The 27,989-nt window shown below is 52.5% G+C and overlaps 1 protein-coding gene across 2 annotated transcripts in view; it reads left to right on the plus strand.

Annotated features, from left to right (window-relative positions):
- Positions 1–27,989, plus strand: part of TMOD1 (tropomodulin 1) — an 85,636-nt gene that overhangs the window by 21,984 nt on the left and 35,663 nt on the right. For both annotated transcript variants that reach the window (XM_055139716.1, XM_055139711.1), the window contains exons 3-4: positions 20,243–20,399; positions 24,730–24,849. In XM_055139716.1, the coding sequence (XP_054995691.1) occupies positions 20,243–20,399; positions 24,730–24,849 (277 nt within the window). The remainder of the gene's footprint in view (positions 1–20,242; positions 20,400–24,729; positions 24,850–27,989) is intronic.

Consider the following 27,989-nt stretch of genomic DNA (forward strand, 5'->3'; position numbering starts at 1 on the left):
GCATTTATACGCTTCCTTACTTCCACAAGGGAGCATTAGCCCCACTCCCCTTGGTAATGAGATCACTTCAGCCACTAATTCCTCTGTTGATGAAAGGCACAGGGAGTCCACGTGGTCACTAGGCATTTTAAGTTCTTGACCAGTAGAATCTTAGTTTTATTTCCTGGTGAAAGAAAAGTGTTCTTCCCTGGGGAACTAAGACCACTGGGGCAACAAAACATAGTTTCTGCTGGAACACAGGAGCAGGAAGCATGCATTTTGACAGTGGGTCACTGGGGATAATGGTGAGTAGTATCCCTCCCGTTCCCACCCTTGATTCCTGGACCCATCAATTCCATCTCGAACTCAGATGCTTATTCAGGGCATATAGATCCTCCTTCTCATGGTCTAGCCCAGTCCTGCAATACGCTGTCACCTAGCTGGGAAAATACCTGAGTGTATAGAACCCCACTCCATCGTTCTCTTGAGCTAGCTGTTTCAGGGTGCTGAAGAACATGGGTCATAGGTTCAATGTACCAAGAAAAAGGGGACTGGAATAACCTTCCACTTATTTGAATGCTTTGTCCTTGTTTTCAGAGTTGACACATTTAAGATGTGTGTTTAAGGCCCAGGAGTTGCCTGTGCAGTCAGGCTCAGAAAAGGCAGGAGGCCCCGTGTCATGCCTGTGGTTTGGCCTGCCCCTGTGCTACCCGGAGCAGGCAGGGCCTGCCTCACGTCCCCGCAGACAGGAACCATCATCCTGTTTCCCCATCGCAGGCACCTAAGGTCAGTGCCTGTGTAGAGAAGATGGATGGCAAATGTTATTGAATTAGCGCTTTGCCATTTGACGTAAGTTGTCATTAAGAATGGAATGTTTCGTGCCTTTTTTAAAGATGGTATCGCTCAACTCTGCTGCAACAGTAATCCATGAAGAAAACATTTCCATACTGTTTGATTAACCCTAGAGTAAGTTCAGCTGGGGTAGAGAGAGCCTATCGAGAAACGTGTAGGACTAGGGGTCAGATGGCCCACTTCTGATCTAGCCCCATCTTTTATACTCCTTGGGCCAACTGTTGTGCTCAACATTCCCAGGCATGAAAAATGGAGTTGTTTGGACCCTGTCAAGGCCAAGCTTCCATGATCTCACAACTCGATCTGTTTACAGAGTGGAGAAAATTACTTCATTCTAGATAACGCAGAATCCTAGGCCTCACGGAATGAGAAGTCCCTCCAACCAGATGTCCTCATCTTGCTATTCCCTCTATCCCCTACTTCTCCGTGAGGATTTAGGCCACTCACATGGGTTAGAGATGGGGTGTGTGTATGTGGGGGCGGGGGGAGGGCCCATGGCAGGGAATGCGTTGTTCCCATCTCTCCCCATGCTTCCCATTAGCCTGGGTATCAGTAATAACAAGTGACAGAGGCAAAACATAATTAAGCTCCTGACTTTTTTGCCGTACAAGTATATTGTTCTAGCCTAGATTCTTGGCACACAGAATTACAAGGGCTAGCAGTTTTTAAAAGGGAGAGTAGTGGGGGATTTGGCTACTTCTAGTCAACTCATTAACTCAGTAACTCAGTTACCCACCAGGTGCCAACACAGGGTTGGCCTCCAGCAGGGGCCCCTGGTGGAGATTCTGCCCTTCCGGTGCTTTGTTGGGGGGAGCAGGCATAAAACACCGGGTCTTAAACAGGAGCAGACAGGGAGCTCAGAGAGGGGATTAATTCTTCCTGGTGGGAGGCTCCACAGAGCAGGGAGTATTGGAAGAGGGCCCTGAATTTTTCTAAGTCATGAATAAAAACAAAGAATTCTCTAGGCCACTAGCAGTGTCTCTCATGCGGAAGGTAACAAGGGATGGGAAATCCGAGTGGTTTCGCTGAAGGGTTGGGTGAGTCTGAAGCAGGGTTTGGGCTAGATCCTGAGGAGGGGGGTGGGGTCTGAGGAAGGAATTTGCATGCCCAGCTGAAGAGTTTAGAATGTTCTCCATAAGCCCACGTAAGCTTATGGGCGCTTGCAGGTTTCAAGAGCTGACCCCTAAAGACAAATGAACTAACTGGGTTGATTCCAGGGAAATGGGTGGGCAGTGGAAGAGATTTACATGGGAGCCCCCAGCCTCCTGTCTCACTGGTGGTTGGAGAGTTTTTATTGTTTTCTGAAGGTAAGCGGCCGCACCATCTTCATGAGTCTTCAGCCATATTGCAAGATCTTTGCTCTTCTCAGGGAGGCGAAGTGCAGACTCCTGAGATACCCCCTCCCACCACCACACACACACACACACACACACACACACATTCATACATACTTTCACACACACATTCACACACACACATTCACACACACATTAACACACACATTCATACATACTTTCACACACACATTCATACATATTTTAACACACACATCCACACACACATTCACACACACATTCATACATACTTTCACACACATTCACAAATTCACACACACATACATTCACATACACTCATATACATTCACATACTCTCTCACATACTCACACACACAGTCACCGCACACACTCGCAGCCAGACACACACTCACACTCGCACACATCTAAGTGTTGCTGCCTTTGGCCTTCGGAGCTGTTGGTGTTGCCCCGAGCTGCTGGGTGCAGATGGGTTTAGATCAGGCTGTGGCAGCCAACTGAGCCAGTGGTGACTCGGGTCAGAGCCAAGTGTCCAGTGTGGGAGAGGAGAGGGGGCAGATGGAGGAGCTGGGCCCAGCTGGGAGTGCTGTGTGGCTTCCAGAGAGGCCCCGAGCTCCTCAAAGCCCCTCCAACACCAGGGAATCAGCAGCATCCCAGGACCTCTGGACCCTTCACCGAGCCACCTCCCAACCCAGGCCTCCTCCCAGGACGATACTGAGAGGTTGGCTTGTCCCCACTGGAGGGTGGGGAGCTGGGGGCAGAGAGCTGAGTTGCTTAGGGTGTCCTCAGATTTCAGTAGGGATCCAAGCCCTTGCAAGGCAGGTGAACTGTGCATTTGGATATGGGAATAGGGCCGAGCAATCTGAAACCTGTGATTCTCATAACACTGTGCTTTCAGTATCGACACTTTCAAAGACCCCTTTCCGTCTAAGGAAAACCAAAGAGAAACTAGAGACCAGGCTGATAAGGGAGGCCCGAGTCTTTTGTCCCAGCAGCACAATTGGCCCCTTCACCCAGAGAGATCTCTGTTACCTGATTTGCAAGTCAGTGTGCGAGTTTGGAAGCGATCCGGAGAGCCGCCCTTCTTTCTGAGAGCACAAACATTTCAGCTTGAGTTTCAGCCGCCTCTGGCCCCAGATCTGAAATCACAACGCGGGGAGAGGCCCGAGGTATGTAGACCTCCGGCGCCCAGCGGCGCCCAGAGGACCAGCAGGCACCCAACCCCCAACTTACAGAGCAGGAGTGACCCGGAGAGGTGGAGGGCTGTGCCGCCACCCTTGCCAGAATCCGAGCAGAACCCGACCCCCTGGTCCTCTCCGCCGTGCGCGGTATTCCTCCCGTCCCGGGCTCTGGAGGTCAGGAGGCGCTTTCTCTGTGCGGCTCCTCTGAAATATCCAAGGGCCGAGCCCCCGTCTTCAGCCTCTGATCACTGGCCCTGCTCTTCTTCCCCATTTGACGGAGGAGAAGGCTGAGGGGCGAAGTCACGTGTCCACAGTCCCCCAACTCGGCAGTGGCGGGGCCCTGACTGAGTTCTAAGAGTTGCCTCCTGGGCCAGCCCTTGGGTGCTCCGTGCTGGTCCCTCCTCTTCCCTTCTTGGCCCTGTGCTCCTGTGTGCGAGTCTGTGTCCAGATGGGGGGTGGTTTTTCTGTCCGAAACTCAGTTTTCCTCCCTGCAGAGTGTCTGCTGGGCGGCGGTCCTCTCATACCACCCTCCTGCTCTTCCCACTGTGATCTGGTTTGGGGTTTTGTTCTTAGGCCACACCTGGTTACTTGTTCCCCAGGTTCCTGACTCCTGGTTCTGTACTCAGGGATCACTCCTGGAGGGGGTCAGGGAGCCCTGCAGAGTGCCGGGCATTGAACCCCGGTCAGCTGCATTCAAGGCAAGTACCCTGTCTGCTGTACTACCTCTGCATCACCACCACCCCTTACACACACACACACATACACACTCACAAACACACATACTCACACTCACAAACACACACACTCACACATAATCACACACACACTCACACACACTCACAAATATACACACTCACAAACACACACACTCACACACAATCACACACACACTCACACACACTCACAAATATACACACTCACAAACACACACACAAACACACACACTCACACACATACACTCTTACACACACTCACAAACACACACACATATACACTCACAAACATACACTCACAAACACACATGCACACTCTCACAAACACACACACACACACTCTCACACACTCACAAACACACACACTCACACACACACTATGGTTTGGCACACAGTCCTTGGCTGCCTTCATACCCGAGTGGTTTTCGGGGATGTAGTTGTTTCCCAGCATCATGTCCACGGCAGCGTACTCAGACTTGGAAAAAGCCTCACTGTTGGCAGCAGAGGATTTACAAACTTCTTTTTTGTTTTTTCTTTCAAGAGAAAAAGATGAAGAGAAAAAAAAAAAAAGAGCCCCTGAAACTTTCTGTCTCTCAGTCTCCCTGCCTGGAAAAACTCGAGCTTATCATGAGATGGTTGCACTCCCCGGGGAGAGGAATGCTCGGCGGGCTAAAAGTATCCACTGTTGACTGATGCCCCAAGAGGGTCTGCCCTTTCTTGTCTCTCCAGAGCTAAGTGGCGCTGCTCTGAAGCAGAGCCAGCTCCTCCGTTCCGAGAGCCTTGTGCCGGGTCATGGGGACGGTGGGCAGCCCGCAGAGACGGAGACTGGAAGCAGGCCACGCGGAGACTTGTGCAGGAAACCCTGGGCAAGTTTTGTTTTTGTTCGTTGGGGGAGGCCACACCCGGCGATGCTCAGGGGTTACTCCTGGCTCTGCGCTCAGGAATCACTCCTGGTGGTGTTCGGAGGGACCTTATGGGATTGAACCCGGGTCAGTGACATGTAAGGCAAGCGTCCTCCCCACTGTACTATCGCCTGGGCACATGAGTCTGAGTTCTCCTAGGACCAGAGGTGCAAGGCCTGGTGTGGATCTGCCCCGTGCTGAAATGAGAGGACGGGCTGTCTGTCCCGTTTGAACGATGTGGAGATGGAGGCTGGAAAAATGAAGTATCCTGACCAGATGCAAACCAGATGAGGCTGGAATTCCAGTCCTGGGGGAATTTCTGACCACCTATGCTGTCAGCCACTGTGCTGGCATCTGGCTCCGCAGCCCCAGGGAATTGGATGAGAGGTTACTGGCCAGTGGATTTCTCAGTGGCATTTCCTTTACAGTTCTGAGGCTACGGTCACAATAAACACCAAAAGGGAGGAAGGAGGGAGGAAGATGCCAATGCATAGAATCTAATTCTAAATATTTTCTTCACAGTGAGGCTTTGAGGGGAGAGTATATGTATATGTTTTGAGCCATACCCAGCTGTGCTCAGGGCTTGCTCAGCACTCAGAGATCACTCCTGGTGGTGCTGGGAGGGGGGGCAGAGGGCATGCCGGGGATCAAACTGAGGTCTGCTGAATGCCAGGCAAGTGCCTTACCCTCTGTACCATCTCTGCCGCCCTCCAAAGCAGAACATTTTTTAAATGTGTCTCAGTAAAAGGATCAAACCTTTTTGCAGGAGGGAAGGTGGTAAAGATCATTTCAACCTCATAGAGAGACGGGGTCTTGAGCCTCAATTGTGAAGTAGGTTATTGGGAACCTGTGATGGACTCTAACCACAAAGGCGAGGAGCAGGACCCAATAAGACTAAGATGATGATGATGACGGTGACAATGCAAACAGCAGCAGCAGCAATGATAGTGACAATCGTTGACTCTTCGCCAAGGTCTTCTTCGGTGCCCTGCAGGAACTGTGCTGTTTCAGGGACATCCGTCACCTCATTAAATCTCTGAGGTTCCTTTGAGAATGAACCTCTCCTCGAAGGTTGGGGTGTTAATACTACTCTCTTCAGCCATTTTTTTCCCTTTACCAGGATTTGAACCCAAAGCCTCACACATACTCTACCAGCGAGCCGCACCGCCCCCCAGCCCAGGAGTTGGTACCCTCTCAGGTTAGGGATGATACCCAGGATCGCACAGACAGTGGTCACACAGCATCGAGACTAGATGCAGGCAGGCCGGCCCTTCTCAGCACACACACGTCCAGAGCTGTGAGGATAGGAGCTGCAAAACGCAAGAAGACATGATGGAGGGGAAAAACAACAAACACCTAGCACTGAGGCCAGGAAGATGTCCCGAAGGACTGCAGGCTTTGCATGTGTGAGTCCTGGGCTCCATCCCCAGCACCCGATGGTCCCCCGGACCCTCGGGAAGTGACTCCTGAGCACTAAGCTGAGAGCAGTTCCCAAGTATCACTGCATGTGACCAAAACCAAAAGAATAAGAGAAAAAGTCGTTTTGAAAAGGGAAAGGAAGCCTGAAACTGAGTCCATCCTGCCCTCCCTCTCCTCCCCTGCACACATATCTGTGGGGAAGGCCCAGAAGCCCTGACACAGAGACTCCCACTGGAAGCTCGTCAGCTGTCCTGCTGCGTGTGTCTCATCTGCTCCTCACAGAAACTCTCCAAGGCCAGGGGGGTTACTGCCATGGGAGTGGTGCAAATCCAGAACCACCACCGAGCACAGAGAAGGCAAGCACAAGTTCAAGGTCACACAGCAAGTCAGGTGCAGAGCCAGGACACAAACCCGGGGCTTCCTGTCACACCTCCTGGCGTGGCTCCAGACACCACCAAATCATCAAATCTGCCACCCCTCCCCCTCCCCAACTCATGCCCCAGGAGGATGCTGGCCCTGAGGGAGGCCGCCAAACTTGGTTCCCGGGGCTGTGGCGCTCCCCCGTAACACAAACCGGCAGAATCACAAGCCTGGGACAGAAGTAAACAGTTGAAATGGAAAGAAATAAATCTCTGCTCTAAAAATAGGTCACATCCTTAGAAACACTGCAGCCCGCAGGGAGCCAAGGACTGCCTGGGTTGGGGGGGGTGAGGGTGAGGGAGGTCCAGTGGCCCTCGCCCCCTGTCATCCGCCCCCCCCCCGTGACCCCCTTCCCACACCCCTCCCTGCCCTCTGGCCCTGCAGGGTATTATCCTCCTCTGCTGGCTGCGGGGTGCTTCTGGGACCTGGAGCCCTTCACCCCTTGACTGGGGATCCTCCTGGTTTTTCTAGCCCCCCCTCTCACCCCTCCCCCAGGGTGCCTTCCCGACTGTCCCCTAACTGAAAACATTCAGCACTTTCCTTTTTTATTTTGACCTTTGTAACAGGAGACGTGTTAAACATATAAGAAAGTCCTAATTATTCTTATGTCCCCACCATCCAAGTTTAACAGCACCAAAGATTTGCCTTACTGGGTCCAGCTCACACCCCCGGACGCCACAGACACACCCCTCCCCCCACCTCTGGCCCATTCTCCTGAACCCTTTGTATGGGACAGGCAGCCAGCAACCCCCACACAGGTCACGCAGATGAGGGAAGGAAGATGGGCCGGTTTTCTTGGGGCATATTGCCACCTTGGCTCATCTTTCACTTGACCACTTGTGGAAGGGATGTGGTTGTAAAGTTTTCAGAGGTGTCTTTGGGGATTCAACTCCAAAAGTAAAGGAAACAAAAGCAAAAACAAACAACTGGGACTACAGCGCACAGAATAGCTTCTGCACAGCAAGAGGCATGATCACCGAAAGGGCAGGACGGATGGGGAGAGAGAGCCCAGCGGGTGAGGCACTTGCCTTGCATGTAGTCAATTCCCGGTTCAATCCCCAGCACCACACATGGTCCTACCTGAGTCCCGCCAGAGGCAGATCCCAGAGCTCAGAGCCAGCAGTAAGCCCTGAGCATCGCTAGGTGTGCCCCCCACCCCCACCCCAAAAATAAATAAAAACCAAAACCTAAACAAACAATAAAACACTTTCCAGATGGGATGACAATTGCAAATCCTACATCCGACAAAGTGAATATTCAACACACATAAAGAACTCCTGCAGCTTAACAAGGAAGGGGAGAGCAACCCAATTAAAAAAAAAGAAAAGAGTAGAGGCTCTGCATAGATATTTTTCCAGAGAAAGCATACAGGTGGCTAACCAGCTCACGAGAAGAGGCTGAACAGCGCTTGTTATTAGGAAAATGCAGAGAGAAACAACAGTGGAATATCACTTCCCACCTCCGAGAATGGCTGTTACAAAAGGACAGGGACAGATGTCGGCGGAGATGTGAGGCAGATGCCCCGTGGGGTGAATACTGCTGGTGCAGCCAGCGCGGGAAACCCAGTGGAGAGCCTCTGACAGTCAGAGGCAGGAGCTCAGTGTGGTCCAGGTGCAGCGGATCCTGCAGGGGTGTGCTTGGATTTGGAGAGAGATCTGTGTCCCGAGTTCATCGCACTGTTATTAACCATAGCCCCCAGCTGGGAAGAAGCTGAGTGCCCATCGACAGAGGCTGTGTCTGTCTGTCTACACAGTGGAACACTGCTTAGCTGTGAACAACACAGGGGCCAAGGGCATCCTGTTCAGTGAAATAAGTCAGGGAAGGGCAGAATTCACACCCTTTCTCCTCTCCTCACCTCCACTCCTGTCTCTTCTCATCTCCACTCCCCCTTCCTTCCCTCCATCTCTCTTCTCCCCTTCCTTCACCTCCTCTCCTCCCCCTACCCTCTCTTCTCCACTTCTCCCCCCTCCTCCCCTCTTCAAAAGAAGAAAAGAAATATCACACGTTTGATTTTAGTCATATGTGGAAGATTTTTTTTAAAAAAAGGAATGAGCAAACAAAAAGCAAACTATTCCATTCTTTTTTGGGGGGAGAGGGTGGGGGAAAGGCACACCCAGCAGTGCTCAGGGCTTAGTTCTGGCTCTGTGCTCGGGGATGACTCCTGGAGCGCTTGGGGCACCATATGGGATGCTGGTTACCGAACGCAGGTTGGCACATACAAGGCTAGTTCCTTACCCACTGTCCTATCACTCAAGCCCCATGAACTATTCAACTCTAAGAACCAAGTTATGGCCATCAAAAGAGCAGAGGATGAAGGGTGGGTAAATGGGGTAAAAGGGGCTGATGGTAGGGTAAAGGATAAGACTTCCGGGGACAGGCCAACACATTTATAGTGTCACACACCTTAGACCTATAAATCGCCACTAGATTTGTCTCCCATCATTGACCAGAACTTAACACCATGATTCAGCCAGGCTGTAGTGGCAAGGAGTGTGGCGATGTGGTGGTGAATATGAGTGGCCACGTTCCCCTCTGGAGAGTTGGGGTGTTTTGGTCAGTGACTGTGGGGAGACAGTTTCGTGACTGTCACTGAGGGGATTTCCTGTTCGATGGCCTTGATGTACTATTGCTCTGCTGGAGAAACCCCAAGTAGGGGCGAGAGGAGCTGGCAGAAACAATCTAGCCCAGGACTCCAAAGAAAACTCTGCAAAGGTTTTGTTCTCTTGGACATTTCCTACAGTCCCCATCGGTAAACCCTGGTCCTATCCTGGACAGCCCTGCCCTGGCACTTTTTTTTTCTTTATGGGTCACACCCGGTGATGCACAGGGGTTACTCCTGGCTCTGCACTCAGGAATCACTCCTGGTGGTGCTCAGAGGACCATATGGGATGCTGGGAATCAAACCTGGGTCAACCGCGTGCAAGGCAAACACACTACTCGCTGTGCTATTGCTCCAGCCCCAGCCCTGGCACATTTTATAATGTGTTTCCTTCTTTCCCAAATCTGCTGGGGGCATGAAAGGTGTCCCAAGTCTTACCAGCCTTTTCCCAACTGGCACATCCCTCTGTGTTGTGTTATCCCAGACAATCCCGAACGCATCTTTCCCGGCTCCCCTGGGCTGGGTGCTGGGGATTCAGCAAAATAAGATGCATCCTTGAGAGACAGGATAAGAATTTGATGAGGGCCAGATAATAGTACAGCACATAGGGCACTTGTCTTGCATGTGGCCGACTCAGGTTCAATCCCCAGTACCCATTATGATCCTCTGAGTAAGCCAAGAGTGATGCCTGAAACATAATAGGAGACTAACACCTAAGGACAGTAGAGATAAGAGCCAGGAGGATCACTCCACGGCTTGGAAGCCGGTCTCACGTGCTGGGGAAAAAGGCAGCTGGGACAGAGAAGGGACCACTAAGTAAATGATGGTTGGAGAGACCACTCGGGATGGGAAATGCATGCTGAAAGTAGACTATGGACCAAACATGTTGGCCACTTAGTAACTGTATTGCAAACCGTAACACCCAAAAGTAAAGAGAGAGTAAGAGGGAATGTGTCTGCCACAGAGGCAGTGGGTGGGAAGAGGTGGGGGTGGCGAGAGGGATACTGGGAACATTGGTGGTAGAGAACAGGCACTGGTGAAGGGATGGGTACTTGAACATTGTATGACTGAAATGTAAGCACAGAAGTTTGTAAGTCTGTAACTGTATCTCACGGTGATTCATTAAAAAAAAAAAAAAAGAGTGATTCCCTGAGCACAGAACCAGGAGTAAGCCCTGGGCACTGCCAAGTAGGGCCCAAAATGAGCACCACCACCAGCAACAACAACAAAATTCTATAAGAGCCTGCCAGATCTGGGAGATCTGGGGAGAAGGAATTCTCGGAACAAAGTGGGGAAGAAGGAGGCAGAACAGGGTGCCAAAGGGCAGGGCGTGGAAAGATGACCACAAGGTGTTGGGGGGAGGCATAGAATTCCCACAGGGGCGGCGCCTGGGCTCAGGCCCAGCAGCGAGCAGGCAGGGCACACCTGCGCAGTGTGGCCAGCCTTGTGGGAGCTGACCCAGGAAGAGGGGCTGGTGCAATTCGCCACTCGATAGCTCTCTGTCTGATGGAGGAAGGTGGGGAGGCGGGTCGGGAGGGGGGGACTCAGGAGATGGGGTGGCTGCACATCAAGGAGCCTGCAGGGACGTGGCATGGCCCAGTGACTTTCAGTGGGGTCCGGCTGGCTGGCTGGCTGGCGGCAGGGAGGGGAGTAGAGGGAGTAGAGTTGGAGAGGCCCGAGGCGGAGAGACCAGCTAAGAGCCTTTCAGATCGTCCCAGCAGGAGGCCTGATGACCTGGACTAGCGTGATGTCCATGGGGCTAAGAATTTCTGAGCCTGTGAGCGTCAAACTCCCACCAGCCCCTTCCCCGAGCCAGACATATCCCCTCATTCCACATTCGTGCACTTCTGCTGTGCTGCTCCTGGCACGGTGCTCAGGGGTCACTGTCCAAAAAACACCAGGGGCCCGTGTGGCATACTGCGGATCTAACTCAGGGTGCCCACAGGCAAAGCCGGGCCTCCAGCCCTCTGAGCCTCCTTGTTCCGTACGCTGCTTTCTCATCCTCTCGGGACCACCAACCTGTTCCCTGGGCAGCGTCCTAAGGCCTGGCCCAGCTTCCTCTGCTCTCACAGGGCCACGCCTCTCCTCTCTAGCTGCCCAGCGGGCACACGGTCATGCTTTCTGTGCCCAAGGGACCATGTAAAGCTTTTCCTGTACGAGCAGGAACGGGGGATTAAGAGAAAGCCAGGCAAGGGAGGTCGGCCCCATCACACGCCCTGAGTGCCGGGCACCATGTGCCCCGGGATGGGGGCCACCACCACAAACAGTGACCGGGCTGGGCCCACAGAGCACTGTGGATGTCACTAAAGCGCCTGAATGTTGGGTGAGGGAAGTGGCTACTGTTGGGTTTCATCAGTCCCGCAGTCGGGCCGGGGCCTGTGAGCCAAAGGAAAGGGAGGAAGGGCCCCCTGAGTGTGCGTGTTGGGTGAGGTCTTCGGAGAGAGGTGTGGACCCCAGGTCCCCTCTGCCTCGAGGGACATAATGGGTAGCCCCCTGTGCCTGCCACACTCTCAGAGGAGCCCCCTGTGTGGGGTAAGAGAGCTCTGTTGCAGCACCTGGTGGCAGCTGCCCCCAGTGCAGAGGCAGACGCTCTATATCCGGAGTCAGAGGCCTGAGGGCCTCACTCCCCTGGGGGAAGCTGGAAAACAGAAGTCCAAAAAGCTTGTTGTGGGGGAGAAAAAAAAAAAATCTTTGTTTAGGGGGCTGGAGTGATAGCACAGTGGGTAGGGCGTTTGCCTTGCACGCAGTCAACCTGGGTTCGATTCCCAGGATCCCATATGGTCCCCTGAGCACCACCAGGAGTAATTCCTGAGTGCAGAGCCAGGAGTAACCCCTATGCATCGCCAGGTGTGACCCAAAAAAGCAAAAAAAAAAAAAAAAAAAAAAAAAGAAGAAGAATCTTCTTTGTTTAGTTTGGTTTGGGGGCCACACCGGTGATGCTCAGGTCTGACTGCTGGCTCTGCACTCAGGGGTCACTCCTGAAGGGACTCAGGGGACCATATGGGGTACCAAGGACCAAACCCAGTAGGCCATGTATAGGCCAGGCATGCTACCTGCAGTACTATCACTCTGGCCCCTGAAAATAAGCCTTCTTTGGTTAAGTGTCTTGTCAAAGGCAGCGGCTGGGGGCTGACCGGTGATTGGCTGGGAGGGAAGGCGGGGGTCTCAGGCCGGCTCGGGCCTCAGGTCCTTGGACACAGGGCAGGGGACAAGTCTGAGGCAGTCCTGAGTAGCCTTTGGCCTGGGATTTTGCTTTACCCCAGGACAGCACGTGCCCCACTCCTCCAAGCTGCTTCCCTAGCTGTGAACTGAGACGAGTTTGATGAAGAGGTGAGGTCTGGGCTTCAGACATTGGAGAGAAAAGCCCGCTTCTTCCAGGGGGCCCTCCCTCGTCTGGTTGCGGGTGTTTGTTCCTGGAGGAAGGCAGTGGGTGTGGCGGCCACTTGGCCACCACTTGGAAGTCTCGCCCTGGGCAGGGTCCCCTGGCGGCTCCTGTGTCTGGTAAGATCATTCAGCAGTGTGTCTCCCGGGCAGGAACCCGGGACTCCTGGCACCCAAGGGCCCAGTGTTCCTCCCCTCATTCTTTAACATAGCTATTTACTAGGAACTGTGACCAAGTTGGTCACAGTGCTCGTTAGGCGCCTATTTGGAGGCAGGCTGAGAGACGTTTTCTGGGCGATCGCCTGAGCACAGTTCTACGGATCCCTGAGCCTGCAGGTCACGCCCTGAATCAGCTCCGCAGAACCTCAGGCTTCCCGGCAGTGTGGCTCACCAGCTGTGGGTCACTGGGGGAAGTGACTTCAGTCTCCTAAAGCTTCAGTGTCCCCAATTTCAAATGAAGGAATTGACTCAGAGATGGCCTCACCCCACTCCGGATTTTGTAACTCTGAACTACCAGAAGTCCGGGGCCCGTTCAGCACAGAGCGGCTGAGTGCACCTGTGCAGACACACACAGCCCCACTGTTTGTGTTGTTGTGTGCGCACATCTGAACAAGTCTGCCGTGGTCCGAGAGGGGCAGGCGTCCCACGTAGCCAGGCTATCTATAGCGACGATGGCCGTACAGATACTTGATCTTCAGCCCAGCTGGCACCAGTCTGCAAGGCACTGGAGCCCCGGACAGCCCTGGTTAAGGTGCTGCCAAGGTTTCTGTGAGCCTTTGGACAACTGCACTGCAGAATTAGTGCAGAACTTAAACGGAGATGTTATCTTTCAAGGTTCACATCCAAGTTTTCGTTTTACTACATCTTTTAAGAGGAAGTTGCCATTTAACAAACCATGAATAGGGAAGCCCTGGAAGGACGAATAGATTTTTTTTTCCTCCTCTCCTGTGATTTTTCTCCAAGAACAGGTTAGAATTTTAATGTATTTAAAATTTTTTAATTGCCTCTCAATTTCCCCTTCCCCCCACCCCCAATATTCCTTCCTTCCTCCATCTAGAGCTTAAGAGGCTCAAGGCACCCAATCAGTATGTATGGAATAAATGAATGACTAGCTGGACTTTTGCTATATCAGGCCTGGCACAGTGGCAGGACACAGGTTGAATGTGGCCTGCAGACTTTGGTGCTTTTGACAGTGGCTCCAAATAGTTGTTTTTAAAATATTTGGAATTGTGTCTCAGTATTTAAAAATGAAGAGATTTCTGGGCCAGAGAAATAGTACAGTGGGTAAGGCACTTGCCTTGCATGCGAGCAACCCCAGTTAGAATCCCTGGTACAACGTCTGGTTCACTGAGCACCACCAGGAGTCATTCCTGAGCACAGAGCCAGGACTCGGCTCCGTGCACTGCCACCTGTGGCTCCAATTCCCTCCCCCAAATTGATGAATTAAAACTAAAAACGTAATGCTATATTTATATTTTTATGCTTATGTTTATATTATGCTTCATAGTGCTATAATCCCATATGGTCCCCCAAGCACCACCAGGAGTAATTTCTGAGTGCAGAGCCAGAAGAAACCCCTGAGTATCTCTGGGTGTGACCCCAGAAAGCAAAAAAAAAAAGTCAAAAAAGAGTCTGTCTAGACTCTTTGAGAGCCGAGAAAGGAGGTCAGTGGGGAAGAACTGGGGATAAGACACACACCTATAGCACTCTTCCTGAGACATGAAATCAAGACCCACAGACTAAATTTAAGAGGTGTGAAGAAGGCTGGGTGGACTGGAGTGATAGCACAGTGGGTAGGGCATTTGTTTGCCTTGCACGCAGCCGACCCGGGTTTGATTCCTCCATTCCTCTTGGAGAGCCCAGCAAGCTACCAAGAGTATCCCGCCCGCACAGCAGAGCCTGGAAAGCTTGCCCGTGGAGTATTTGATATGTCAAAAACAGTAACAACGAGTCTCACAATGGAGATGTTACTGGTGCCTGTTCAAGCAAATCAATGAACAACGGGAAAACAGTGCTACAGTGCAATGCTATAATCAAGATTTCTTTTGCAGGCCAGAGCAATAGTACCATGGGTAGGTCGTTTGCCTTTTCGGCATGCGGCCGAAACTAAGTTCAATCCCCAGCATCCCATATGGTCCCCCAAGCACCACCAGGATTAATTTCTGAGTGCAGAGCCAGGAAAAACCCCTGAGCATCTCTGGGTGTGACCCAAAAAGGAAAAAAAAAGATTTATTTTGCATTTTACTCTACTTCTCCACTTGTCTCCCCTCTTCCCAGTTCCACCAAAGTTCTTTGGGGGCTCATGGCCCAGCTCTTAGTACGCTGGCGGGACACACACTGCTCATTCCTTGGATGATGGTTGGATGAATAAGAAATGAGGGGCCCGAGAGATAGTGCAGTGGGTAGGGTGCTCACCTGGCACATGGCCCAGCTGGGTTCCATCCCTGACACCACATATGGTCCCCTGAGTTCCCCCTGAGCACAGCCAGGAGTAAGCCCAGGGCACAGCCGTGTGTGACCCATAAAGCAAACAAAAATGCAGAAATGGCATATTTACATAAATATGCTTTCATAATATTCCCCTGGATAACACCATTTTTGAGATACAATTAGCTCATAAGAGTCCATTTGAAGCCCACAATTTTATATTCGTGAGTTCTTCCTTACACAGCCGTCACCACAGTCCACTTTAGAACATTCCCATCACCTCAAACAGCAGCTCGCACCCGCTGGCTATCATTCCCCGTTTCAGCTCCTTCTCTTCCTCCCCAGCCCTAAGCAACCACTCACCCACTCTCTGATTCTTTTGGATATATCTTATGTAAGTGGCACCAGACTCTGTGTGTGGGGTTTCTTTCATGGAGCAGCGTGTCTTCAAGCTTTCAGTTATGTGGTAGCGTGTGTCCATACTCAAATATCTTTTTATGGCTAAATAATATCACACCACGTTTTTTTTGACCCATCTCTCCTCTGATGGACATTTGCCTTGTTTCCACCCCTGGCTGCTATGAATAACGTTACAGGAATGTTTCTGCATGTGTTTTGTGTGGACAGACACCCTCATTTCTCACAGATAACTCTCTGGATTTTGAAATTGCTGCCCTGGGTGATAATACAGTCCTAAAATTTTCGAGAAACTACCAGACTATTTTCCAGAAGTCTGTCCCGTTTTCATCCCCACCCTGCGATATAAGAATCACAGTTTCTCCACATTCTTATCAATACTTGTTTTTTCTCTGTCTTTTTACTGTAGCCATCTGAGAGGGTAAGAAGCAGTGGAATTGTGTTTTCCTAGTGGCTAATGAGGGTGAACTTTTTTCCCCATGTGCTTATCGGTCGCTTTTATATCTTTTGGGGAGAGATGTATATACAAACCCTTTGCAATTAAATTTTAAACTGGGTTATTGTCATATTATTCAAATGTAAGAGACCTTTATATATTCTGGATACCAGATCCTTATCAGATATGAGGTTTGCCAGAATTTCTTCCATCTGTGGATTTGTCCTTTCATTTTCTTAATTTCTACTTTCTTTTGTTTTTGTGTCGTATCTACAGAACCATCTGCTTGTTCAGGGTCATGAAAATTTATGTCTGTGTTTTCTACTTAGAGTTTTGTAGTTTTAGCTCTAGCATATAGGTCTTTGACTGACTTTGAGTTACTTTTTTATATGCCATGTGAGGTCGCATGATATTTTTGAACAAAATTTAAATGATAAATAAAAGTATCTAGCTTTAATCAAAAGTCACATGATATTTCACTAAGTGACAACTTAGTGAGAGAAAATAAACTTTGACTCCTATGATTTGCCCATGAAATTTGCTCTAAACATCAGATAAACCAAGAATTATTTTTAAAGATCTTTGACATTTTTTAAGTGCTTTCAATTAAGATTTAAATAAATAGAACTACATTTTAACAGGACTGAAGTGATAGCACAGCAGGTAGGGCGGTTGCCTTGCACACAACTGACCCAGGGTTTGATTCCTCCGTCCCTCTCAGAGAGCCCAGCAAGCTACTGAGAGTATCCTGCCCGTACAGCAGAGCCTGGCAAGCTACCATGGCATATTAGATATGCCAAAAACAGTAACAACAAGTCTTACAATGGAGACATTACTGGTCCCCGCTCAAGCAAATCGATGAACTACGGGACTACAGTGTGACAGTGCTACATTTTTACAGGCAGTGTAATTAATGTTTTTTAGATACACTAAAAGCATCTTTATTCTGGGGAAAGGGAGATGGTGCAAAACCCTGGAGCTTTTGCTTTGCACATGGGAGCCCTAATTAGGATTGTAGAACTTCATATGCTCCCCCAAGCACTGAGCCAGGAGTAGTCTCCAAGCACCACTAGACTAGCTGTAGCCCTAAAACAACAAAAAAATCTTTGCTCTATAATGATCATGATGTGGGTGTTTAACACAGTGGTACCTGGCCCATGTGACCCCACTCTCCAAGGGCCATCTAGCAAAGTGTGTTGTTGCTATTGCGTATATATTTGCAGGGGTACCAATGCTGTTGTTTCACATTTGCAATGATGCCACGTGAGACTTACCACTAGACTGTCCCAAGGAGTGTGTGGAGACCTCTTTGGTTGTCGCAGCTGGCAGGGGTTGTTCCCGGCATCCACTGGAGAAAGGGCGGAGATGTTCTTTAATGATCTGCAACAAGTAGCCTTCCCCAGCGGGGATTATCCAGCCTCGGTGTGAACTGGGCAAGGTTGAAAGGCTCAGAGCCCCTGTTTCAGCTTCAGACATCCACATGCTGGGGACGGAGGGGCAAAGGCTTTGCAAACTCACGACACTTTTCAAGAAATCATGGAGAGGGGTCGGAGAGATGGTGCTGTGGACCAGAGTGCAGGCTCTGCGTGCAGGAGGCTCAGGCTTGATCCCTGCAGCGCATAATCCCCTGAGCCCCCAGGAGTGGTCCCTGATTTCCGTCCTCACAGTACAGAGCTGAAATATGCCCGTGCGTTTCAGGCATCTGCACCCTTCACAGATTCGCCCCGTCCTTCCTCGTGGGGACCCAGGAAACCACTTGCTCTCTGTGCCAGATCCATTTTATGTTTGTGTGTTTTTCATTTGATCTCTGTATGTTTTCTGTTTTTCAAATGTTGAGGTCTATTTGAATGACACCTCCCCTGTACAGAAGACGGATTTGAAAAGCCAGTAGCTTGTTTCCGTGGTCAGTTGTTTATTTGTGGGGGCCTCCCAAGGGGCGCTGTGGGGACCAGGGCTACTCTCTGTGACTCAAAGACATGAGTTTTGGTGCTGCGTGGGCCCCGCAGTACCAGTGACCACCAAGGCCACTGGTTACTTGGGGCCAGGTGGTGCCGGGGATGGAAGTAGGGCTGGGCACGTGCCTAGCGTTTCTCCTCCCTGTGCAATCTCTCTGGCCCTGTGGAAGTGTTTGCGATCCGACATCCAGAATAGCCGTGATCGTAGGCAACCACTTGTGTGTGCTCCGCGGCGTGGTGCACTAGCTACTAACATTTCCCCAACAATGCCGAGAGAACAACTCACCATTCAGACTTGAGTGCCATCGAAACTGGGCCACGGAAAGAATGGGCGACCTGTCCAAGGCCCATTGGCTGGAGGCCTCGTGACCCTCAAGTGGGGGCTCAGACCTGATGCGGGTGAACTGTGAGGTGCCGGCTGTCACTCGGAATCTGGATCACTGGTCCTCAGGACGCAGTTGGCCAAGTGGAACAGGCAGGGGATGGTGAGCGGAGCCAGCAGCAAGCGCCCGGCCACGGGAGAGAAAGAGAGACACACAGTCGGCCACGGGAACCCTCCTCCTCATCTGAGACGGGCCCCTCAGTGCCTGGCTCACCTGTGACCCTTCTACCAGCCACGGGGTCCCGGGCCACCGCTTTGGGAGCATTGCCATGTCTGTGGCCTTGCTCAGCGTTCCTCTTCATTGTCTACCTACTGGCCATCGCCAAATGCCCCCTAGTGCCCGAGTGTCCCTCCAGACCTGTGATTGAAAGCTGCTTGCACGTACATCAGCACCACTCCGGACCCCTGCACCAGCACCCCCTGCCACCCCCCCACCCCCCATCCCTTCAGCTCTCCTGGAGTGAGGCTCGCCCGCCTGTCCTACCACTGTCGCCCCCACCGCTCTGCCCAAGGGGTCAGACAGGGCTGAAATACCTTGTCAGAGAGCCACACTGCCTGGCACCGCGGCATTCCCTTCCCTCGCTGTGCCAGGAACCCCTCCAGTACCCGCTGTCATCGCCCCTCTCCCAGAGAGAATTTTCTGGAAAGGGTGAGGAATGTGCCGCTACGGAACTCGAGATAGGCATTCTGATGGAACACACCTCCAGCTTAGCCAAATGGGTAATCGTGGCAAAAAAAAAAAAGTTGAGTTCTGCCTTCCAGGTATCCTCTGTTTTTTTGTTGGGATGGACAGGGAATAAACAAACCAGGTGGAGAGCGCCAAGGGCTGGAGCACGTGCGTGGCTCGTGGGAGACCTGGGTTCAAGCCCTCCAGCACCACACGGTCCCCTGAGCACTGCCAGAAACGCCTCCCAAACTCTGCCCGGTGTGGTCCCCTAACCAAAATAAGTAGCTAAAATGAAGGAGGCGGGGCTCAGGCGTGAAGACGGCCTTCTCCCCGAGATACGAGGAAGGGCCCTGCTCTGGGCGCTGCCTTGATCGCTGAAACTCCCCAGGTGCATCATTCCTTGCTCAGGGCCTTGGCTCCCCCCTGGAGGAAAGGGGCAGACGAAGGGGATCTTGAAGCGCCTTGGCAATTCTCAGCTCCTGGAGATCTCCGAGGCTCCCAGGGAGAGCAAAGCCCTGGCCATCCCAATCCACCCTAATTAGGAGTCTGCCTTCCAAGTAAACCCACACCTACAAGCCTGCCCGAGTTTGACGGGAAAAAAACACGATGATTGGTTGGTGTTATCTTTCTTGAGAGACCCATCTCCAGGGGCGACGTTCAAAATATTTAACAGCCCAGCAGCATGGCCCGTGCTCGGGTGTCAGGAGAGCGGAGAGCTGTCGTCGGGGCTGAAAGCAGGCTGGACCCTCCCCCACCCCACCCCCCTGCACAGCTCTGCTCAACCCACCACCACCACCACCACGGGGTCCCGGGCTCAGCCTCCTCCAGCCTCCTTCTGCACCCGCAACCCTACCCCTGACCTCCTCGGGGCTTCCCTCTCTCTCCCCGGGCACCTTCTGTGCCTAAGATGTAAAGATCTGCAGGCCTCCAGATGCCCGCATCATCACTGCAGATGCCCACGGAGCTGCCCCTCTGTGCTCCTCACACCCCTGACCCCGAAAGCGCTAGTCGTGCCCCAGGGTCGCGTCAAGCCAGGAGCTTGGATCGTTGCGTCAGCTCCAAGGCCCTCGTTGTTCAACAATGAGTTGCTGGAGAAATGCACGTTGTCCGCGGCTGACCACTCTCTTCTTTCTCTTTCTCTTTCTCTCTCTTTCTCTCTCGGTCTCTGTCTCTCCCGGCCCCCACAACCACCACTGTAGAATGCACTGCTGCCCGCAGGCCTGAGGCAGAAGGATCAGACCACCAAGGCGCCCACGGGCCCCTTTAAGAGGGAGGAGCTCTTGGATCACTTGGAAAAGCAAGCCAAGGAGTTTAAGGACCGAGAAGATCTGGTCCCCTACACAGGGGAGAAGCGAGGTACTGAACCACATTGCGCTTACGGATATGTCGCTGCCTGTGCATTGCTGAGTGCCGCCTGTCTGCCAGGCCCTGTGTCACTGCCTTGTGCATTGCTGAGTGCCACCTGTGTCCCAGACCCTGTGTCGGGGTCAGATGTCCCTGGGCCTCCTTGCCCTGGTCTCTGGCCAAGAAACACCAACCAGAAGCATCAATGCATGACACCAATTTAGCGGCGTTTTGGGGTAAACCAAAGTAGGCCCCATGGCCCCTCTGGCAAGCATGTCCCCACTCCACCCCGTTCAGTCTTCCCTTGGCGGAGGGTCCTGGGTGTCATGCACTTGCACCCAGACGCTTGTGAAGGTGAGAGAGAGGGAGCCATGAGCTGAGAGTAGCCGTGATGCCGACAAGCTGCCCGTCCTGTGCAGACCAGCACCTGTTTCCTAGGCAGAGTTCAGCTGCAGTACCCCTCCAGGTCTCTGCCCCAGTCTTGGGCAAAACATCTAGAAGGTTCTGGGGAGCAGACGGGCACTCCAGACCTGCTCACCCTCCAGGACCTCCTGAGCTCCTGTCCTTTCTGCCCTGCTCCCACCCCCTGCACTGCGCTTACTCTGCTGGCTTGCCGCATGCCACCTGTTTCTAAGCATTTATTCCCTCCTCCTCCTCCTCCTCCTCTTCCTCCTCTTCCTTCTCGTCCATCTCCGGAGCCTCTGCCTGGTCCCCCCAGCAGCGCCAAGCTGAGTGTCCCTGAGCATGGCACAGACTTAAACCCAGCCTGGAGCCGCATGTACTTGGAGCTGCCCCCTGGGAGCCCCCATGGGGGCTTCGTGGCCACTCTCCATGTTTCTCTGCAGCATGGGGCTGAGAACCGTAATGTCCACTGCATGAGGTCGTGACGAGGGCTGCATTAAGGCCAGGCTAGCGTGTCTGGTTCTGCCATGATTGCTCTGGGCAGCCGCCAGAGATTCGCGGCCAACCAGGCGGATGTTTCTATGCCTGAGTGTGCGTTGCTGCTCAGACCCGACAGTGCTGGGGATACTCAGACCACCCACTCAGGGCTACCCCCCGGGATGCTGAAGGACCAGGTGGTTCCTGGACTCGAATCCAGGCCGGGCGCTTGCTGGTCACACGTCCTAACCTAACTGTTCTGACTCCGGGCCCAAGCTCTGTTCATCTGAGTCACTGCCATCCATCCATTTCACAGTGGGCTTCTTTTAAGGCCTTTTGTTTTCTCTGTGGGTCTTGCCCTCCCCAGATCTGTTTGTCCACAAACAGTTTGTTGTGTGTTCTTCTTGTCTACGTCACTGAGTCCCGGAGGGGTGTGGGGGGGAAAACGAGGGGGAGGAAAAAAGTCAAAAGATAAAAAGCAGAGACAGCGCCATGGACCCAGTTTTAATGACAGTCCTGGCATTTCTCTTCATGCTTTCTGCTCCCTCTACCCCTCCCTCCTTCCCTCCTTCCCTGCCACTGTAACCTTGGCTAAGTCACCATCATCTGTGGACTGTCGCAGGGGCCACCTACCCTTCTCCCTGCTTCCCTCTGAGTCCCTTCCAGGCTATTCTTAATTAGCGGCCAAAGTAAGCCGTGGTGTTCTTTTCCTTTACTAACTCTGGTGGAATTCAAATGGCCTGGAAGCGGACAAGTCAGTGGTCTTCGCTACATATCTTAGATGTTATGGAGACAACAGCTCCATCTAGATCCTAGACATTTTCATCCCACCAACATGGGATCTTGCATCTGATAAAGTTTCTCTCCATCCTCCCTGCTTCTAGCCCCTGGCAGCCACCATTGTGTGTCTGTGGGTTTACCTATTCTGAATGGTTTCTATAAGTGAAATCATATGCAGCCCCATGATTGGCTGCTTTCACCTAGCATTGTCTTTGAAACTCTGTCATTTCCTTTTTTGACTGACTAATGTCCCAGTTTGTTTATGTATTCGTCCACTGATGGACATTTTAGTGGATTTTACCTTCTAACTGTTGTGATTAGTGCTGCTATGAACATTGCTTCACCTGTTTTTGGTTCCTTTGGGTGTTTACCTACATGTAGAATTGATGGAGCACATAGTAACTCAACATTTAATTTTGTTGAAGAATTGACAGACTACCAGAACTAAAGCCATAGTACTGTAGGGTAGGTCTCTTGCCGTGCACACAGTCAACCCGGGTTCAATCCCTGGCACCCCATATGGTCCCCCGAGCACTGCCAGAAGTGACTCTTGAGCACAGAGCCAGGAGTAAGTCCTGAACGCTGCCGTGTGTGCCCCCAAAACAAAGAACTGACAGACAGAATTCCCTAACAGCTACATGGCTCTGTAGTTCCGCCTGCAAGTTACAAGGAATTGGATTCGTCCAGACCCCTGTCAGCACCTTCTTCCTCTCTTTTTACTTTCATTTTTCAAAATGTTAACCCTGCTAATAGATATAAAGTGGCATCTCACGAGGTTTTGAATTGCATTTTCCTAATGATCAGTGATGGTGTGCATCTCTTCACGTGCTTATTGGCCGTTTGGGTGGTGATGTACACTGGTGAAGCGATGGGGATTAGAACATTGTATGACTGAAACCAATCATGAGCTACTTTGTAACCGTGTAGAAATGTCTATATGAGCCCTTTGCCCATTTTTAAATTAGGTTATTTGTTTGTTGTTGAGTTTTCAATCTGTCTATTATGAATACAGGACAACTATCAGATATAAGACTTGAGAATATTTTCCCCCATTCAGTGTGTTGTCTTTTCAACTTCCTAATATTTTCCCTTGGAGTCTTATGCTTTTGTTGTCAAATTTAAAGAATTCATTTTTAAATCTAACGTCATGAAGATTTAAGCCATGTCATCATCTAAGAGTTTTATCATTTTAGCCCTTATAATTATGTATACAATCCATTTCAATTCATGGGGGAAGGGTCATGATTTAAGGCAGGAGTCTAACTTTATTCTTTGTATCTGGATTTCCAATTGTCCCAATTCCACTTACAGAAGAAATATTTCTTTCCCCCTGAGGGAGCCTGGCATCCCTATCAGAGCTGTTTGCCATAAATATATAGATTTTTTTCCTCTGGATTCATAGTTCTATTCCATTGTTTATTATCCATCTTATGACAGTTCCAAATGATTTTACATTGGGATCAGGATGTTATTTCCTTGTGTGACTAATGATTTTACTTTAGGATCAGGATGTCATTTCCTTTTGTGACTAATGTTCCACTCTTTCGGAGTACAACTTTCTTCTTTATCATCTCTGTTTTGACTACTAAAAACCTCTTGCAATTCCATAGGAAATCAAGGATTGGCTTTTCCAATTTTACCAAAGAACGAAAAAGACCATTACAATTGTGATGACAATGGCATTGAGTCTGTGTTTTACTTTGGGAAGTATTGTCATCTAATATTGTCTTTGAGTCCACGAAGATAGAATGATTTACTGGAGTCTTCTTTTTCTTTTAGCAATATTACATACTGAAGTGCATGAGTCTTTCACCTCCTTAATTAAGTTAGACTCCGGGTCACTGCCAGTGGTATTCTGGGCGCCATGTAATGCCAGGCATGGAGCCCACACCCCCTGCATACAGAGTGTATGTACAGCCCTTGAGCTCTCCCAGGTCCTGCTGATAGGTTGCTGTGTGTGGAATCTTTAGGAACCTGTACATAAAAGTTCATGTCATCTATGAACAGAAATCATTTTTTTCTTTTCCCTTTCACTTTCTTTCTCTGCATTTTTTTTACTTAAAAATGATTATGTAGGGCTGGAGCAATAGCACAGTGGGTAGGGCGTTTGCCTTGCACACAGCTGAGCCGGGTTCGATTCTCAGCATCCCATATGGTCCCCTGAGCACCACCAGTGGTAATTCCTGAGTGCAGAGACAGGAGTAACCCCTGTGCATCACTGAGTGTGACCCCTCCTCATAAAAAATATTATATGGTACAATTCGTTCGTTTGGGGCCACACCCAGCAATGTTCAGGGCATATTCCTTGCTCTGCATTCAGGGATCACTCCTGGCAGGGCTGGGAGGGGGCCATATGGGATGCCAGGGATCGAACTGTGTTGGCTTCGTGCAAGGCAGGCACCCTGCTGGCTGCACTATCACTCTGGCCCCCATGTGGTACAGACTATCAACCGGTGTTTCAGAGAGCAAGCAGACAGCCTTGGCTGACTTGCAAAGCTGTTACATACCGCAAGGTGCTTCTCTGGAGATACCTGTTCCGTGGGGAAGGTCTGGGACTCCGTCTCTACACGGAACCTCGAGTGGGCTCCAGACTGCCCACGGGGGCTGTAGACAGAGGCAGACCCCTCCCCCCCACCTCCGGCCACGCGTCCTCAAGAACTGCGTCCCCACTCTGTGTCTGCAGGGAAGGTCTGGGTGCCCAAGCAGAAGCCAATGGACCCTGTGCTAGAGAGCGTCACCCTGGAGCCGGAGCTGGAGGAGGCCTTGGCCAACGCCTCGGATGCAGAACTCTGCGACATCGCAGGTGAGCCGCATTCCGGAAACGTCTCTGAACCCTCCAGAAGGGTCGGGCCTGTCTGCATGAATACCCTCTCTGCTCCTAGCAAGGGCTGGAAAAGAGCAAAAGTCTTCCAATAGAAACCGAGAGCAGGGAGACAGAGATGAGAACCTCCCCCACCCACCCCCAGGTCCGTGACGCCAGCGAACTCCCTGTTGTTGCCACCAGCCCCGATCCTGGGGAGGGGTGAGAGGACCCGTGGGAACCCCACTCCCAGCCCTGGCATCCAACCCTGTCCCCTGGGACGAGAAGAGAAGGGGGAGACAGCACAGGCTTCTCGGGTTTGGGGGTGCACAAGGAGCAGTGGCAGATTTTGCAGCTTTGCCCGGCCCGGAGAGCAGGGCTGGGAGGTGACGCTCCCCCACCACGTCCCACGTGTGCACCCTCATCTCCGTGGCCATGTGCGTCCCAGCGTGCTGTCCTAGGCAGCCCAGACTCTCCGGAAGGTGGGCTGAGATCCAGAGTGCTTGGCTGCCCACCCTGGTCTTCTCACGGCCCTCCCGACCCTGCCCCCATTGAGTGCCCCAGCAACCCCCCTTTACCCCCCGCCCCTCCTCTGCCCCCTGGCCCAGAGGGACGCCTGGTCTTTATCTGCTGCAGGCTTGATGGCCACTCTCATTACCCCAGAGCAGGATGGGAGAGATGGAGGAGGAGAAGGAGAAGGAGGAGGAGGAGGAGGAGGAGGAGGAGGAGAAGGAGGAAGAGGAGAAGGAGAAAGAGAAGGAGGGCGGAAAGGGACTGTCAGTGAAGGGTCAGATTTCTGGCTCCAGACACGAAGTAGATGCAGGTGCCATTAATGAGAGTCACGACTGACCTTGGGCGGCCATGGCAGAGTCCCACAGATGGGCCGGTGTAAACACCCGCACAGGGTCCTCTCACCAGGGCAGACCCTAGTTCGTGAGTAAGAGAGACTGGGACGGTGGGTGGGGCCAGGTGAGATCCAGTGCAGGGGACCCGGGCAGCAGCGGTCTGAAGGGCGATGGTGGAAACCCCACTTCTGTGGGCTTGTGTGCCTGAAGGTGAGGCGAGGGTGAGGGAGGGAGGGAGGAGCCCATCGCTGGCTGCAGGGGAGCCCGGTCGCTGGGCGAGGCTCCTCCAGAGCGCCTGAGCAGAGCCCCAGAGGCGCCCTGTGGGGGGCAGGCAGGCCCTGGGCCTTCCCCAGAGACAGTGGCTGCGCCATCTGCTCTGTCCGGAGCAGCTCCAGGAACAGGGCAAAGGGGGAGCACATATTTCCAGGACCTACATAGCCACGGGGACCCCCGGAGGGTGCAAAGGGGGACAGGCCAGCGGGGTCTCGGGGTGCCCTGCAGTCTTGGCCAAGCCGACTCAGGGGGCCAGAGCCTACCCGTGAACTCTGACCCCTCTGTTCCTTCCTTCACACCCAGCAGACATTTGCCCGGAGCTCCTGCTGGGTGCCAGGCTCTGACAGAGCCATGGGGAGAGAACCTCTCACTGTCACTGTCATCCCGTTGCTCATCGATTTGCTCAAGCGGGCACCAGTAATGTCTCGATTGTGAGACTTGTTGTTATTGTTTTTGGCATATTGAATATGCCACGGGTAGCTTGCCAGGCTCTCCAAGAAGGGTGGAGGAATCAAACCCGGGCCGGCCGCGTGCAAGGTGAACACCCTACCCTTTGCGCTATCACTCCACCTAAATATATATATATATATATATATATATATATATATATATGTGTGTGTGTGTGTGTGTGTATATATATATATATATATATATACACATATATTTAAAAAGGAACAAAAGCGGCCTCTTCCCCCGCTGGCAGAACCCAGGCCAAGCAGGCACAAGAGGGGGCGCGTGTGTGAAATGACAAAGGAGGGACCGGCGGGAGGGCACAGACGGCCAGGGCACGTGTACTGTGTACAGAGCCCTGACTCTGGGCCCCAGGACTTCAGGGACCCCTGAGCACCCGGCCGGGAGCCATTCACGAGCCATGCTGGGTATTGCCCCCACCCCCCAAAAAGCAAAAGAAGAAAAATGACAAAGGAGAGTGAGTGGCCTGGGGTCGGGGATGGGGAGATGAGGGAGGAGGGGGGGGAGGGGGAGGAGGAGGAGGAGGAGGAGGATTTAGGGCGTGCAGGGGTGCTGCACCCCAGGCAGACACCAGCTCTGCAGGCGCACGGCAGGCTGGCTTGCTGGCAGCAACAGGGACATGTGGGAGGACACCCCCGCGACGTGTCATCCTGCTTAGCTGGGGCCCGGCTGGGGCCAGGCCTCTGCTTGTCTGTGTGACTCACTGGGTCCCCATCTGCGACACCAGCACGCAGCCGATTCAGCCCTGGCCTTGGGGGCGTGGGCCAGAGTATGGGGAGAGAACAGCCCCAAAACCTGCCAACGTGAAAGTGTCCCCCTGAGGGTGCCGAGCAGAAGGCACAGCCCCCCCCCTCGGCCCGGGGGCTTGGCCTGTGGCCTTGGGTTGGCACTTGGACGCCACTGAGTCAGCTTGGAGCATTTGGAACCATCAGTTTGGTGAGGGGAGCAGGGAGGAGGGCCCGAGTCACAATCATGGACCCCAGAAAGAACTGGGGGTAGGGAGACTCCACGCAGCCCTGAGGGCAGTTGGCGCCCCCTAACTGTTGCGACACTCAGGGACGGCTTAGCCAGACCTCCCCTGGCTTCTGCTGCACCCCCCACCCCTCCCCAAGTGACGGGCACTTGGTCCACGCCCCCTTCTCCCACCTGCTCCTGGGAGCCTTCCAGCGAGGCCCAGAGCAGCCCAGCGGCTGGCCCCCGGAGGAGCTCGGATGGGCACCGCTATCTCTGCACCCCCTCTGCCCCCCCCCTCGTGGAATAGCTCTTGGAGTGAGCCCTGCCAAGGCAGAGGGGGGAGGGAGAACTCGATGTTCTTTTTCAGAGTTCAAAAATAGTCCTTTTCTTAAGTTTTAAGGAAGATGTCGACTTTTTTGGGGAAAAGAAAAAGCACGTTCCCCTGCGCTAAATTCAGCCTTGCCAGTGTCTGCAAGGGATGAGGCAGCAGTGTTGGGCCCGGCCTCCGCCATCACTCACTGCAGGAGACGGGCAGAGGGAGGGAAGGCAGGGGGAGGCCAGGGCGGGGGCGGGAGGTGGGCTGCAGAGCCACCCGGCTGT

Source organism: Sorex araneus, chromosome 1, assembly GCF_027595985.1.
Source record: "Sorex araneus isolate mSorAra2 chromosome 1, mSorAra2.pri, whole genome shotgun sequence".
Classification (NCBI taxonomy): domain Eukaryota; kingdom Metazoa; phylum Chordata; class Mammalia; order Eulipotyphla; family Soricidae; genus Sorex; species Sorex araneus.